The 13,691-nt window shown below is 51.3% G+C and overlaps 1 protein-coding gene across 1 annotated transcript in view; it reads right to left on the bottom strand.

Moving 5' to 3' along the window:
- LOC105497325 (calcium voltage-gated channel auxiliary subunit gamma 7) overlaps nt 1-13,621 on the bottom strand; it is a 30,070-nt gene extending 16,449 nt beyond the window's left edge. The window contains exons 1-4 of the mRNA XM_071087768.1: nt 13,526-13,621; nt 10,255-10,479; nt 8,680-8,766; nt 7,780-7,920 (exon numbers count right to left, since the gene is read on the bottom strand). Of these exons, the coding sequence (XP_070943869.1) occupies nt 7,780-7,920; nt 8,680-8,766; nt 10,255-10,450 (424 nt within the window). The 5' untranslated portion in view covers nt 10,451-10,479; nt 13,526-13,621. The remainder of the gene's footprint in view (nt 1-7,779; nt 7,921-8,679; nt 8,767-10,254; nt 10,480-13,525) is intronic.
- Between the last annotated feature and the right edge of the window lie 70 nt (nt 13,622-13,691).

Below are 13,691 nucleotides of genomic sequence, written 5' to 3'. Positions count from 1 at the left end.
GGAGTGCAATGGTACAATCTCGGCTCATGGCAACCTCCGCTTCCCAGGTTCAAGCGATTCTCCTGTCTCAGTCTCCCAAGTAGCTGGGATTACAGGCGCCTGCCACCATGCCTGGCTAATTTTTGTGTTTTTAGTAGAGACGGGATTTCACCATGTTGACCAGGCTGGTCTCGAACTCCTAACCTCAGGTGACCTGCCTGCCTCAGCCTCCTAGTGTTCTGGGATTACAGGGATGAGCCACAGTGCCTGGCCTGTCCTAGCTCCTCTCTAGGGCCTTATCGCATGCTGTGAATTCCATCTCCAAACCAGTTCCTTTCTTTCTGGACTTGAAAATTTCCCCCTGACCCTTTCGGCATCAACTTAGCTGTCACCTTTTCTTGGAAGCCCTCCCTGGTCTCTCTCACCCTCCCCACAGCACCCTACTATGTCAGGTTAATGCATCATCCCTTTTCTCAGAATACCCAGGACTGTCACTCATCCATTCTGCCCTCACTCATTCTGGAAATAGTTCAGTTTGCACTTCATACAAACAACACTTCTAGGCTCTAAGACACAAACAAGAACATGTTTGAAAAGGTCTCAGCCCGCTGGGCCGCAGTGGCTCATGCCTGTAATCCCAGAACTTTGGGAGGCTGAGGTGGGTGGATCACTTGAGGTCAGGAATTCGAGACCAGCCTGGCCAACATGGCGACACCCCGTCTCTACTAAATATACAAAAATTAGCCAGGCGTGGCGGCGGGCTCCTGTAATCCCAGCTACACGGGAGGCTAAGGCAGGAGATTGCGCCACTGTACTCCAGCCCGGGTAAAAAAGCGAGACTCTGTCTCAAAAAGAAAAGAAAAGAATAGAAAAGAAAAGAAAAAGAAAGGAAAGAAAAGGTCTCAGCATCCTCCTCACTCTTCTTTTTTCTGAGACAGAGTCTTGCTCTGTAGACCAAACTAGAGTGCAGCAGCATGATTTCTGCTCACTCCAGCCTTCATCTTCCAGGTTCAAGTGATTCTCCTGCCTCAGCCTCCCAAGTAGCTGGGACTTCAGGGGCCCACCACCACGCCCAGCCAATTTTTGTATTTTTAGTAGAGATAGGGTTTCATCATGTTGGCCAGGCTGGTCTCGAACTCCTGACCTCAAGTGATCCACCCACCTTGGCCTCCCAAAGTGCTGGGATTACAGGCGTGAGCCACCATGCCTGGCCTGTCTCAGCCCTTTTGAAGATTACATTCTGGTACAAAAAGACAGAAAACAAATATCACAACAGTAGCAATAAATGCTATTTAAAAATATAAAACAAAGCATGTGATAGTACAGCAGGGGTAAGGGAATACTAGGTACTGTTGTCAGAGAAAGCAACTCTGAAGAGAAAAAAGTTTGAGGCTTCTGAGAATCAGGGTCGGATGGAGTTGGAGGTGGGGAAGGGACTTCCAAGCAGGGAAGAATAATGAGTGTACCAAGTCCTGAGGTGAGGCTGTGATTCGCATTTTCAAGGAGAAGAATGAGGCCAGTGTAGGCTGAACTTATAAGCAATGCGGAGAGTGCTAGTGGCTGAGGAGATGAGGTCAGAGATCTGAGCGGTAGCCAAATCATAGAAGACCTTGGAGGCCAGACTGAGGCATTTGGGTATATTCTAAGTGCGATGGGAATCTATTGAAGGAATTTAAGAAAAAGTGTGAAAAGCCTTGACTGACAGGTAGTCAAGAGCTGTTCTGTGAGTGAGTGCATCTGAGTTATACATGAGGATTTAATTGTGTCTTCTGTGCCAAGGACAGGGCCTGGTATACAGGATATCTGAAGACTGAATGAATTAACATATGCACAGATCATGTTTAATGATCAGGGGCTAATGTGGGACATGCATGCGCAAGCCTCTTATGACCTGGAAAAAAATCAATGCCTGTCTAGCTTCCTCCCACTTCTCCCACCAACCACATCCAGTCAGTCATCTGATTCTATTGATTCTTCCATCAATATCCCTCTCTCACATGGCCATCCAATTGCCTTTTCCTCACATCTCCAGCCCCAGCACAGACCTTGTCTGCTATGGCCTGGGCCACTAAACAAGCCTCCTCAGTTTGTACATTTCCAGTCTCTTTCCCTCTAGTCCATCTCCAGCACAGGTCCCTGTGAGACATTTAATGCCCAGCTGTGACCCTATCCCTCCTGCCCTAGTCCTTCCACTGGTTTCTCTAGAATTGAATGCCAGCTCCACCAATGACCAGAGCTGGGGCAACTGCACCAATGACAAGACGCGGGCAACTCCACCAATGACCAGACCTGGGGCAGCTCCACCAATGACCAGCCTGGGGCAACTCCACCAATGACCAGCCTGGGGCAACTCCACCAATGACCAGACTCGGGCAACTGCACCAATGATCAGACTCGGGCAACTGCACCAATGACCAGCCTGGGGAAACTCCACCAATGACCAGACCTGGGGCAACTCCACCAATGACCAGACCTGGGGCAGCTCCACCAATGACCAGACTCGGGCAACTTCACCAATGACCAGCCCAGGGCAGCTCCACCAATGACCAGACTTGGGGCAACTCCACCAATGACCAGATTTGGGCAGCTCCACCAATGACCAGCCCTGGGGCAGCTCCACCAATGACCAGACCTGGGGCAGCTCCACCAATGACCAGCCCAGGGCAGCTCCACCAATGACCAGATTTGGGCAGCTCCACCAATGACCAGACTCAGGCAACTGCACCAATGACCAGCCCTGGGGCAACTCCACCAATGACCAGCCTGGGGCAACTCCACCAATGACCAGACCTGGGGCAGCTCCACCAATGACCAGACTCGGGCAACTTCACCAATGACCAGCCCAGGGCAGCTCCACCAATGACCAGACCTGGGGCAGCTCCACCAATGACCGGGCCTGGGGCAGCTCCACCAATGACCAGACTCGGGCAACTCCACCAATGACCAGACTCGGGCAACTGCACCAATGACCAGGCCTGGGGCAACTCCACCAATGAACAGACTCGGGCAGCTCCACCAATGACCAGCCCAGGGCAGCTCCACCGATGACCAGCCTGGGGCAACTCCACCAATGACCAGACCGGGGGCAACTCCACTAATGACCAGACCTCAGACAACTCCACCAATGACCATCCTGGGACAACCCCACCAATGACCAGACCTCAGACAACTCCACCAATGACCAGACCTCGGACAACTCCACCAATGATCAGACTAGGGCAACTCCACAAATGACCAGACCTGGGGAAACTGCACCAATGACCAGACTCAGGCAACTCCACCAATGACCAGCCTGGAGCAACTCCACCAATGGCCAGCCTGGCACAACTCCATCAATGACCAGACTCAGGCAACTCCACCAATGACCAGCCTGGCACAACTCCATCAATGACCAGACTCAGGCAACTCCACCAATGACCAGCCTGGAGCAACTCCACCAATGACCAGACCTGGGGCAACTTCACCAATGACCAGGCCTGAGGACAACTCCACCAATGACCAGGCCTGAGGACAACTCCACCAATGACCAGGCCTGAGGCAATCCCTGTCTTTCTCTCTCTGAGCCCTGGTTTCCTCATTGGGAACAGGAGGCAGTCACACCAGGCTATTCCATTCCAAGTCCCAAGGCATTGGTACTATTTCTGTCCTTAACCTCTCATTTTAAATCTCCTCCTTTTTTATGCTTTAACCTTAGTGGGGCAGCATAATGCCATGGTGAGAAGCCTGGGTTGGAATCTTGCTTCCCTTATGGAACAACGTAACCTCTGCATGTTTCTGTTTTCCCAATGGTAAAACGGGGATGTTAATGGCACCTGCCTTACAGGGTGGATAAAAATAAATACCTTAATATGTATAAAGCCCCTAGAACTGTCTGGACCCCCAAAAAAGTTGGTTGTTGTGAGCTGAAATTTGGCCAGAAGGGGAAAAAATTAAAAAATAAAAATAAGGGCAAGGTGCGGTGGCTCACGCCTGCAGTTCCAGCACTTTGGGAGGCCGAGGGCGACCTGAGGTCAGGAGTTCGAGACTATCCTGGCTAACACAGTGAAACCCTGTCTCTACTAAAAACACAAAAAATTAGCTGGGTGTGGTGGCACATGCCTGTAATCCCAGCCACTCGGGAGGCTGAGGCAGGAGAATCGCTTGAACCTGGGATGCAGAGGTTGCAATGAGCTGAGATTGCACCATTGCACTCCAACCTGGGCAACAAGAGCAAAACTCCATCTCAAAAAAATAAAAAATAAAAAAGTAAAATAAAAATTAAAAAGTTAGGCCGGGCACGGTGGCTCACGCCTGTAATCCCAGCACTTTGGGAGGCTGAGGTGGCGGATTACAAGGTCAGGAGATCGAGACCATCCTGGCTAACATGGTGAAATCCCGTCTCTACTAAAAAATACAAAAAACTAGCCCGGCGAGGTGGCGGGCGCCTGTAGTCCCAGCTACTCGGGAGGCTGAGGCAGGAGAATGGCGTAAACCCAGGAGCGGAGCTTGCAGTGAGCTGAGATCGGGCCACTGCACTCCAGCCTGGGTGACAGAGCAAGACTCCGTCTCAAAAAAAAAAAAAAAAAAAATTAAAAAGTTGGTTGTTACTGCTAGTACTATTACTACTATCACCACCACCACCACCGCTAGTACTACCACTATTATTACTATGTTTATTTATTTACTTAAAACAACAAGTGTTGAGCACTTATTGTTACAGTCAGGCGCTGGGTCAGATGCTTTACACTCATGATCTAAATCGGGGGTTGGCAAATGACGACCTGGCCCACTGTCTGCTTTTGTATGGTTTGCGAGCTAAGCATGATTTTTACCTATTATTCTTCTTTTGATTTAAAAAAACAAAAATTTAAATAAATTAAATTTAAAAATTTGACTTAAAAAATCAAAAGAAGAAGACTATTTCATGCACATGAAAATTACATTGAACTCAAATTTCAGAGTCCACGAGTAGTCACTGGAACATAGCCACTCCCATTTGCTTAACCTGGCAGCTTTTGCACTACAGTGGCCAATTGCCTCCCAGCAGAGTTGAATAGTTGCATTGGAGAACCTATGGCTCACGTAGCCTAAAATATTTGCTATCTGGCCCTAAGCAGAAAAAGCTTGCCAACCGCTGACCAAGATTTGTCCCCTCAATAACTCCACAAAAGAAGGCTTTGGTTTAAACCATGAGTAAGTGATAGAGGCAAGATTTGAACCCAGTTCTTTCTAGGTTCACAACATGTGGCCTTCAGCCACTACACCCCACAAGCTTGGCAGCACACGCCTGGATACCTTGGGGTGGAGTGCATAGGTGAAATGAATGCTAGGAAGGAATTCAGGCAGTTGGATTCAATCTCTTCCAAATTACTCTATTGTTACCCTAGAGACGTGACTTCCAGCCTGCCTGCACCACTGATCCTCAGCGTGACCTTGGGCAGTCAGTTCCTGGTGCAGTGGGTGGTATAAGCATGGATTTAGGAATCAGAATACCCTAGATTTCAATCCCAGTTCTGCCACTGACGAGCTATGTCGCCTCTGCAAGCCCCTGTTTCTGTTCCTGTGAACCGCAAACAGTGAGACTTTCCTTATAATGATTTTGACGGGTTGAATAAAAATCCCCATGCTATCTACTCTTGCCCCACTTTTTCTCTCTAGGCCACTATTTTTCCATTTGAAAAATGATGAGACCTTTCCGCTCTGACACTCTAGGATCGTGATATTCTCCACGTCTTATTTTAGCTCAGTGTCTGGCTCCACACGCTGTGATTCAAGTTTGCACGGAGCTTGCACCCTGCCTTCCCTGGGAAAGGTCTCTTCAGGTTAGGTTGAAGGCATGGGGGAGGTTAAACCCAGAGGAGGCCGGGTGAGGAGCAGAGACTGGAGGAGGGGATCCTGGATCAGGCACTTTGGATCTCAGTTGCTTAGTTGGAGAATCCCTTTTCAACTATTTGCACAGCCACTGAAAAGAGGGAGCTGAGTGCTGGCCCCAGGGGACAGAATGGAGACAGGACATGCAGTGGGGTTTGTTCATAAACCATCAACTGAATTACAAGGATCTGATTTGAGTTTAACTAAATTATGTTGAATTCATTTGAATTGAACTGAAGAATTGAGTCAGAATGAATCGGGGTTAGCTGGGTTGGATGGATGGAGTTAAATGTACTCGAGCTGAGTTGATTTGGGCTGATTTTAGCTGAATTGGACTGAATTGGATTGGACTCAGCTGAAATCTGGAGGAGATTAACACTCAAGAAAAAGGTTTTAGGCCAGGCATGGTGGCTCATGCCTGTAATTCCAGCACTTTGGGAGGCTAAGGCAGGAGGATCACTTGAGGCCTGGAGTTCAAGACCAGCCTGACCAACATGGCAAAACCCCATCTCTACTAAAAATACAAAAATTAGCTGGGCGTGGTGGTGCACACCTGTAATCCCAGCTATTCGGGAAGCTGAGACAGGAGAATCGCTTGAACCTGGGAGGCAGAGGTTGCAATGGGCCGAGATCACGCCACTGGGCTCCAGCCTGGGCAACAGAGGGAGACTCCGTCTCAAATAAAAAAAAAAAGAAAGAAAGAAAGGCCAGTTACAGTGGCTCACGCCTGTAATCCCAGCACTTTGGGAGGCCGAGGCGAGCAGATCATCTGCAGTCGGGAGTTTGAGACAGCCTGACCAACATGAAGAAACCCCATCTCTACTAAAAAAAATAGAAAATTAGCCGGGTGTGGTGGTGCATGCCTGTAATCCCAGCTACTTGGGAGGCTGAGGCAGGAGAATTGCTTGAACCCAGGAGGCAGAGGTTGTGGTGAGCTGAGATCATGCCACTGCACTCCAACCTGGGCAACAAGAGCGAAACTCCATCTCAAAAAAAAAAAAAAAGAAAGAAAAAAGAAAAAAGGCTTTACTGGAACTCTGGACACTCAAGTCCTCTGGAAATAGTTTATGTTGGTATCTTGGGCAACTCTCTGCAATTCTGGGCATTGGAACCCCCATTTTATCAAGTGAGTGCTAATAATAACTCCTAGGTAGTGATGTTAGGAGATGGGTGTGATTTCACATATGCAAAAGAGGCTTGTGCCTCAAAAGAAGAAAAAAAAAATAACCGTAAACAAATATTGAACTCTAGCTAATCACATGTATGATGATGTAAGTAGGGTGAAGTGTACTGATGCTTGAAACTTACTCTGAAATGCATCTAGACAATAAGGTAGATTGATGGATGGTTGGACATATAGACAGATGGACAGACGCAAGATCATGCAAGTCTAGTGATCTGTTAATGTTTGACTCTAAGTGGTGGCTACATGGGTGTTCGCTATAAAATTCTTTGGACTTTTCCATTTATTTGAAAAAATTTAGAACAAAATATTGCACAGAAAATAAAGAGTCCTTTAAACTGTTAATTGCAGTTTATCAGCAGTGGTTAAAAATACAGCCTCCGGAGGCGAATTGCGTGAGTTTCACTCCCAGCTCTGCCTCTCACTAGTTGTATGGCCCTGAGCAAATGACTTCATCCCTCCGAGTGTCTGTTTCCGTATCTGTAAAATGGGCTATTAATAGGATTTACCTCACAAGGTTGTTGTGAGTATCAGAACAGAGCCTGGTACCTAATTAGCACCCAGTTAGCCCTCGCTATAATGTGGTCCTCTAAAGGACGCTTTGCAATGGGCACTGCTATTTCCATTGCACATAGAAGGAAAGTGGTGCTCAGAGAGGGTCTGCAACTCCTCCCAGGCCACACAGCAAAGAAGTGGCTAAGTGGAAAAGGAACCACAGGTCCCTGGAACTGGAAATGGTCCCCCAGCCCACAAGTCCTTAGGCTCACCCGATAGTATGAAGAAGATGCCAGAGACGAAAGCCAGAATGGTCCTCTGCGGGCGGATGTGGCCGATGTTGCTGATGACGAAGGCCGTGAACACGAGAAAGAGGCTGACCATGGGGAAGGGGGTGGCTGTGCGCACTGTCTCTGGGGAGGGGATGGGGAGAGACAGGAGTGAGGAGGGAATCTCCAGTGGGTCACTTCCCCATTCCTTGACCTCTGCTGTCGCCACCTCTGCATTTTTGTTTGGCTCCTCCCTTTCCCCACTGACTCCTCCCCTTCCCCTGATATTTCCTCCGTGGACACAAGCCTGCCACGCCCCCTCACATAGGCCACACCTCCTTGGGCTTAACTCCGCCCCCTTTCTGATTAACTGCTCCTCACCAACCGGACCTCACCCTTTCAACCTTGCCTTTTCTCCTTACCTAACCACTCTGCCTTGCCTTCTTTCTTTCTTTTCTTTCTTTCTTCCTTTTTTTTTTTTTTTTTTTTAGACAGAGTCTCACTCTGTTGTCCAGGCTGGAGTACAGTGGCGAAATCTCGGCTCACTGCAAGCTCCATCTCCCAGATTCAAGCAATTCTTCTGCCTCAGCCTCCTGAGTAGCTGGGACTACAGGCGCGTGCCACCACACCCAGCTAATTTTTGTATTTTTAGTAGAGACAAGGTTTCACCATGTTGGCCAGGCTGGTCTCAAACTCCTGAACTCAGGTGATCCACCCACCTCAACCTCCCAAAGTGCTAGGATTACAGGTGTGAACCACCACGCCTGACCCACTCTGCCTTCTTTCAAGCCTCCCCTCCTTCCCTTGGACCCCACCATTTCCCTAGTCCTGCCCCCTCCCAGGACTCCAGGACTTGACTGTGATCTTGCTCTCTTGTGCCTTGGCACCCCCACATCCCCTCACTCAAAATATTCTCCGTGTTTTCCGTCACCAAGTTGATCTCTGGTTCAAGAAAATATTCTGAGGCCACACAGCGACCTTTCTCCCGACCTGGGGGGAAGAGAAACAGACGGGCCTGGATGAGAGGCTCCTAAGCTCTAGAGAGGCTGTGGGGGTGGGGGTGGGGGCAGGATGGACAGAGGGGAGACCCCAGGTTGGGGGTGCAAGGCCTAGCCCAAGGGTTACAAGCTGTACCACTCCAGGGGTGTTGGGAAAGGGGGTGGGTGGATGTCTGTCTGGGATTCCTCTTTCTTTTCTCTTCTTTTCTTTTCTTTTTTTTTTTTTGAAATGGAGTCTCGCTCTGTTGCCCAGGCTGGAGTGCAGTGGCACGATCTTGGCTCACCACAACCTCTGCCTCCTGGGTTCAAGTGATTCTCCTGCCTCAGCCTCCTGAGTAGCTGGGACTACAGGCACATGCCAATATGCCCAGCTAATTTTTGTATTTTTAGTAGAGACGGGGTTTCACTATGTTGGCCAGGCTAGTCTCAAACTCCTGACCTTGTGATCTGCCCGTCCTGGCCCCCCAAAGTGCTGGGATTACAGGCGTGAGCCACTGCGCCTGGCCTGGGACTCCTCTTTCTGGCTGCCCTAGAGATTCCTGATTGGAGGAGGACAAGGCTGGAATTCTAGGTCCTAAACAACGAAAGATCTGTAGATCAGAACTCATGGTCCCTAAAGGGGACGAGGTCTGGGGAGCCAGGATTCTTACAATGAATGGGTCTTTGTGGTCCCTGGGAGGCATATTTTTTTTGTTTGTTTCTTTTTTTGTTTTTTGTTTTCTTTAGAGACAGGGTTTTGCTCTGTCACCCAGGCTAGAGTGCAGCAGCACTATCATAGCTCACTGCAGCCTCGAACTCCTGGACATAAGCAATCCTCCCGCCTCAGCCTCCTGAATAACTGGAACTACAGGTGCACGCCACCAGTCAGAGCTAGGCAGAGTGAGATGGAGTCCCACTCTGTCACCTAGGCTGGAGTGCAGTGGCAGGGGCGTGATCTCGGCTCACTGCAACCTCCACCTCCCGGATTCAAGCGATTCTCCTGCCTCAGCCTCCCAAGTAACTGGCATTACAGAGGTGCGCCACCACGTACAGCTAATTTTTGTATTTTTAGTAGAGATGGGGTTTCACCATGTTGGCCAGGCTGGTCTCAAACTCCTGAGCTCAAGGGACCTCCCCGCCTTGGCCTCCCAAAGTGCTGGGATTACAGGCGTGAGCCACCGCGCCCGTCCCATGCATTTTTTTTTTTTAATCTTGCCCATTCAGCACTGAAATTGTGCGGTGGACAAGTTCTAAACCTAGACTACAAACTTTAAGGAAGGACTCCATAATTCCTTAGGGGTTACAGACCTGCAGCACTGGGGCTCCTAGATCCAGGAATAAAGGGCTAGTCATTGGGACTCCATGTAGAAATTTGAACTTCCGGGAGAGAATCAGGATCCATTTCTGGATTTCTGGAACCCAATGGATGGGACTATGGCTAAGACTCTCAGACCCCAGGCAAGGCAGAAACTGTTGAGTGGAAGACAGGTGAGGGCTGTACCTGCAAAGAAGCAGACTCTCCAGAGGCCGGCGTGCAGGGCCATCTTGACCTCGGTGGTCTGGTTCTGCGGTAGCACTGTGCCCTCTTCCATGTACAGCCAGTAGTCAGTGCTGACCGCGATGCCCACCAGGAGCAGGCCACACGCACCAAACACGCTGCTCAACAGGGTCAGGGCGCGGCTGCTGCAGTGACTCATCCTCAGAGGCAGGGGGCGCCCTGCGGGGCCTGTGAGAGGGAAGCTGCAGTGCAGAGCTCCATGGGACCGACCAGAGTGCTTGACCCCATGCAGCAACCCGGGATGCTGGGTCCTAGCCAGAGACACCGACTCCCAAATGGAACTCTCTCAGATCTGACCTCCCTGGCCTGACCCATGACCCCAACCCTAGACTCTGACCAGAGACACCAACTGTTGAGCCTCAGCCTCAGGACTGAGCTCCCCAAACCTGCTGCCTGTGCTCTGGCTCCAGATCCTGATCCCAACCCCAGAATTAGATTTCTGATCCTAACTTTCAGCCCAGGCCCAGAGATTGAATCTTGGCTCCAACCGTGTTTGGACTTGTGTCCCAAATATTGTGACTCTGAGCAGAAATTCTAATTTGAGATTCTGAACCCCAGAACCAGGTCTCCCTGCCTAAACCTAACCTCACCTGCTGACCTGAGACCCTAACTTAGAAATCGGATGCCACCAGAGTCCCTAACCTTGAGTGTGGGTCAGTGAGTCAGAAACTATTAGGCCAATCAATGATTTCACCTCTAGGACCTGGCATCCCACAGCCCGGTCTCTGTGCGCCGATCGAAGCCCCCAGTTGTGAACATCAGACTCCAACAAGAATCAATAACCTGAACTCTGAGTCAGGACTTAGATCCCAGAGCACAGGGCATTGGGCTTGAACCCTGGATGCTCTACAACTTGAGCTGGCCAGAAACTCTAACCCAGGCTACCCAGTCTTAACTCCCTGCCCTAATCTGATACCCTGATACATTTTCTTGCACCCTGTCTCTGAACTGCACCCAGAAATCCCCAAAGTGGGTCACTAACCAAGGATGTCTAACCCCATACCGGGGCTTCACACCCTTGACCTCTGCCCTAAGACTTTGAGCAGAGGCCCCCACTTAAGTTTAGCCTCTTGGATTTGTATCTTGAGCCTAACACCCAATTCTAACACCAAGAACTTGACTCATGACCTTCTAACTCTGATCCTGTGCCTTGACCTCATTTGATACCCCAATCTGAGATGACATCTCACAACCCAGATCCTAGCACCAGAACGGTAATTCTAACCTCCCACATCTAGGCAGGCCCCTGGACCTGGAATGCTGGAACATCTTCACAGGCTGCTGAGTCCCAGAACATTGGAACCCAGAGACATAGAACCAGAATCTCGATTAGAGATTCCAGAATGTCAAAATCAGGAGATGGGGCTGGGTGAGGTGGCTCACACCTGTAATTCCAGCACTTTGGGAGGCTGAGGTGGGTGGATCACTTGAGGTCAGGAGTTCGAGACCAGCCTGGCCAACATGGTGAAACCTTGTCTTTACTAAAAATGCAAAAATTAGCTGGGCACAGTGGCTCACATCTATAATTCCAGCTACTTGGGAGGCTGAGGCAGGAGAATAGCTTGAACCCAGGGGGCGAGGTTGCAGTGAGCCGAGATCGCGCCACTGCACTTCAGCCTGGGTGACAGAGTGAAAGTCCATCTCAAAAGAAAGAAAAAAAAATCATGAATGAGCTGGGAACCCACCACCACCACCACCACCACCACCAATCCAGCATCCTAATCAGAGCACCCCAGTCAAACATCGGACTCTCATCCTTCCAACTAGGATTCAGTGCCCTGAACTCTAAAATCCCAAGCAGGAGTCCCAAAACCGCCTCCCCTAACACTTCCCACCAGAGGTTCTGGACCTCGGTTTCCCATGCTGGGACTTCCAATCACAGATCCTCTTCAACATCCAGCATGGAGCCCCGATTTCATAACACTAGACTCCAAACAGGAGATCCCCAGTTCATATCGGTGGCCTCCCCAATTCCACTTAGGAACCTAGAGATTCCAACGAGGGAGCTCCTCAACCCAGAGCTCAAGGACTTGCAATTCCTTACCCACGATTCTCCCCGACCCCTGCAAGAGTTTTCCCCAAGCCACACAATCCCATGATTTGGGGGTCTCTACTTGGGACCCTCAGCCTGTATCAACCAGAGACGGCTACATGCCTGAATACCCGGGATATTTTTAACTGTGAAGCTTGAGTCCCCTAAACACTCTCCCCAACAAAGTAATCAAGACATAAACTCCACTTTCCCTAACCAGAATTCTTCTAGCCTTGCAATTCTGCTCCACCTGAATAGACTCTGGAGTCTGAGACAACCTTCTCTCCTCCCCGCTCCACCCCGCACTCCCAGCCTCCAGATCCCCTCTCCTTCCCCCCCAGCCTCTTGGAGGCCTCCCAGATCCAGAGTCTGGGAAGGCTCTGGCCAGCTTTTCCTCCCATCCCCCGCCCGGCGGCTCGGGGGTTTGACCGCGAGCTGCCTGGTCCTCTGGCAGCCCTGTGGGCCCGGAAACGGGCACCATTACCCCGGCCACCCTGGTTGCCTCCGTCCCAGGTAGCCGATCTCAGCTTTCCCCTTTCGCCCCTCTGACTCCCAGCTGGGACCTCGTCTCTCCTCCACATTCTTGCACCCCGTTTTAAAACCCAATCTTGCTCCAATTCCTCCTCACTCTCACTGGCCAGCCCAGATCTCCTTATTCCTCCAACCTTTCCTCCTTTGGGACCCTCCCCCCAGGCCTGGAGCCTCCTCTTCTCCCTCTTTCTCCCACCCTTTCGCGGATTCAGGCATTTGAATCTCTGGGGTCCCATTCTGCAAGTCCTAAGCCCAAACTCCATCTCCCTTCCATCTCTCGGGAGACTGTAACTCCGCCTTTCTGGGGACCCCTTCCCAGACCCACACCCTGCTCTGGCCGGCCTGGGTCCTCCGCCCTCGCCCCGTACCGCCTTCCTCAAGGACCCGGCCTCTGCCCTCCCCAGCCCACGGTCGCTGCGACTCGGACATGAAGCGTGCAGTTTCCCACTCCGGGACCCTCGGACCCCGTCCTCCAGGATCGCCAGGCCCAGGTGTCCCTGCATCCCCCATAGCCGCCCGAATTTGGGCGTCCCGACTGCCAGGATCCCACCACCCCTGGAGCCCCTCGGGTCCTTTGTCGCCCCAAACCCGGCTCGCAGACACCTCGAGGGGCGCCCCTTCTTCCTCCCAGGACCCTCCTCTAGCGCTCACCTCGCTCAGGGCTGGGCGGACGCTCCGGGCCGCGGGCCCCGCAGCCGCATGACCGGCCCCGCGGCTTCCCCCGGCCGCCGCCGCCGCCACCGGGGTCGCCGGTGCCCGCGCCCCCCGCCCCCGCCCCGGAGCCCGGCGTCCCGGCCCCCTCCCGGCCTCCCACCCC

Source organism: Macaca nemestrina, chromosome 20 (assembly GCF_043159975.1).
Source record: "Macaca nemestrina isolate mMacNem1 chromosome 20, mMacNem.hap1, whole genome shotgun sequence".
NCBI classification, from domain to species: domain Eukaryota; kingdom Metazoa; phylum Chordata; class Mammalia; order Primates; family Cercopithecidae; genus Macaca; species Macaca nemestrina.
This window is presented reverse-complemented; position numbering and strand designations above follow the sequence as displayed.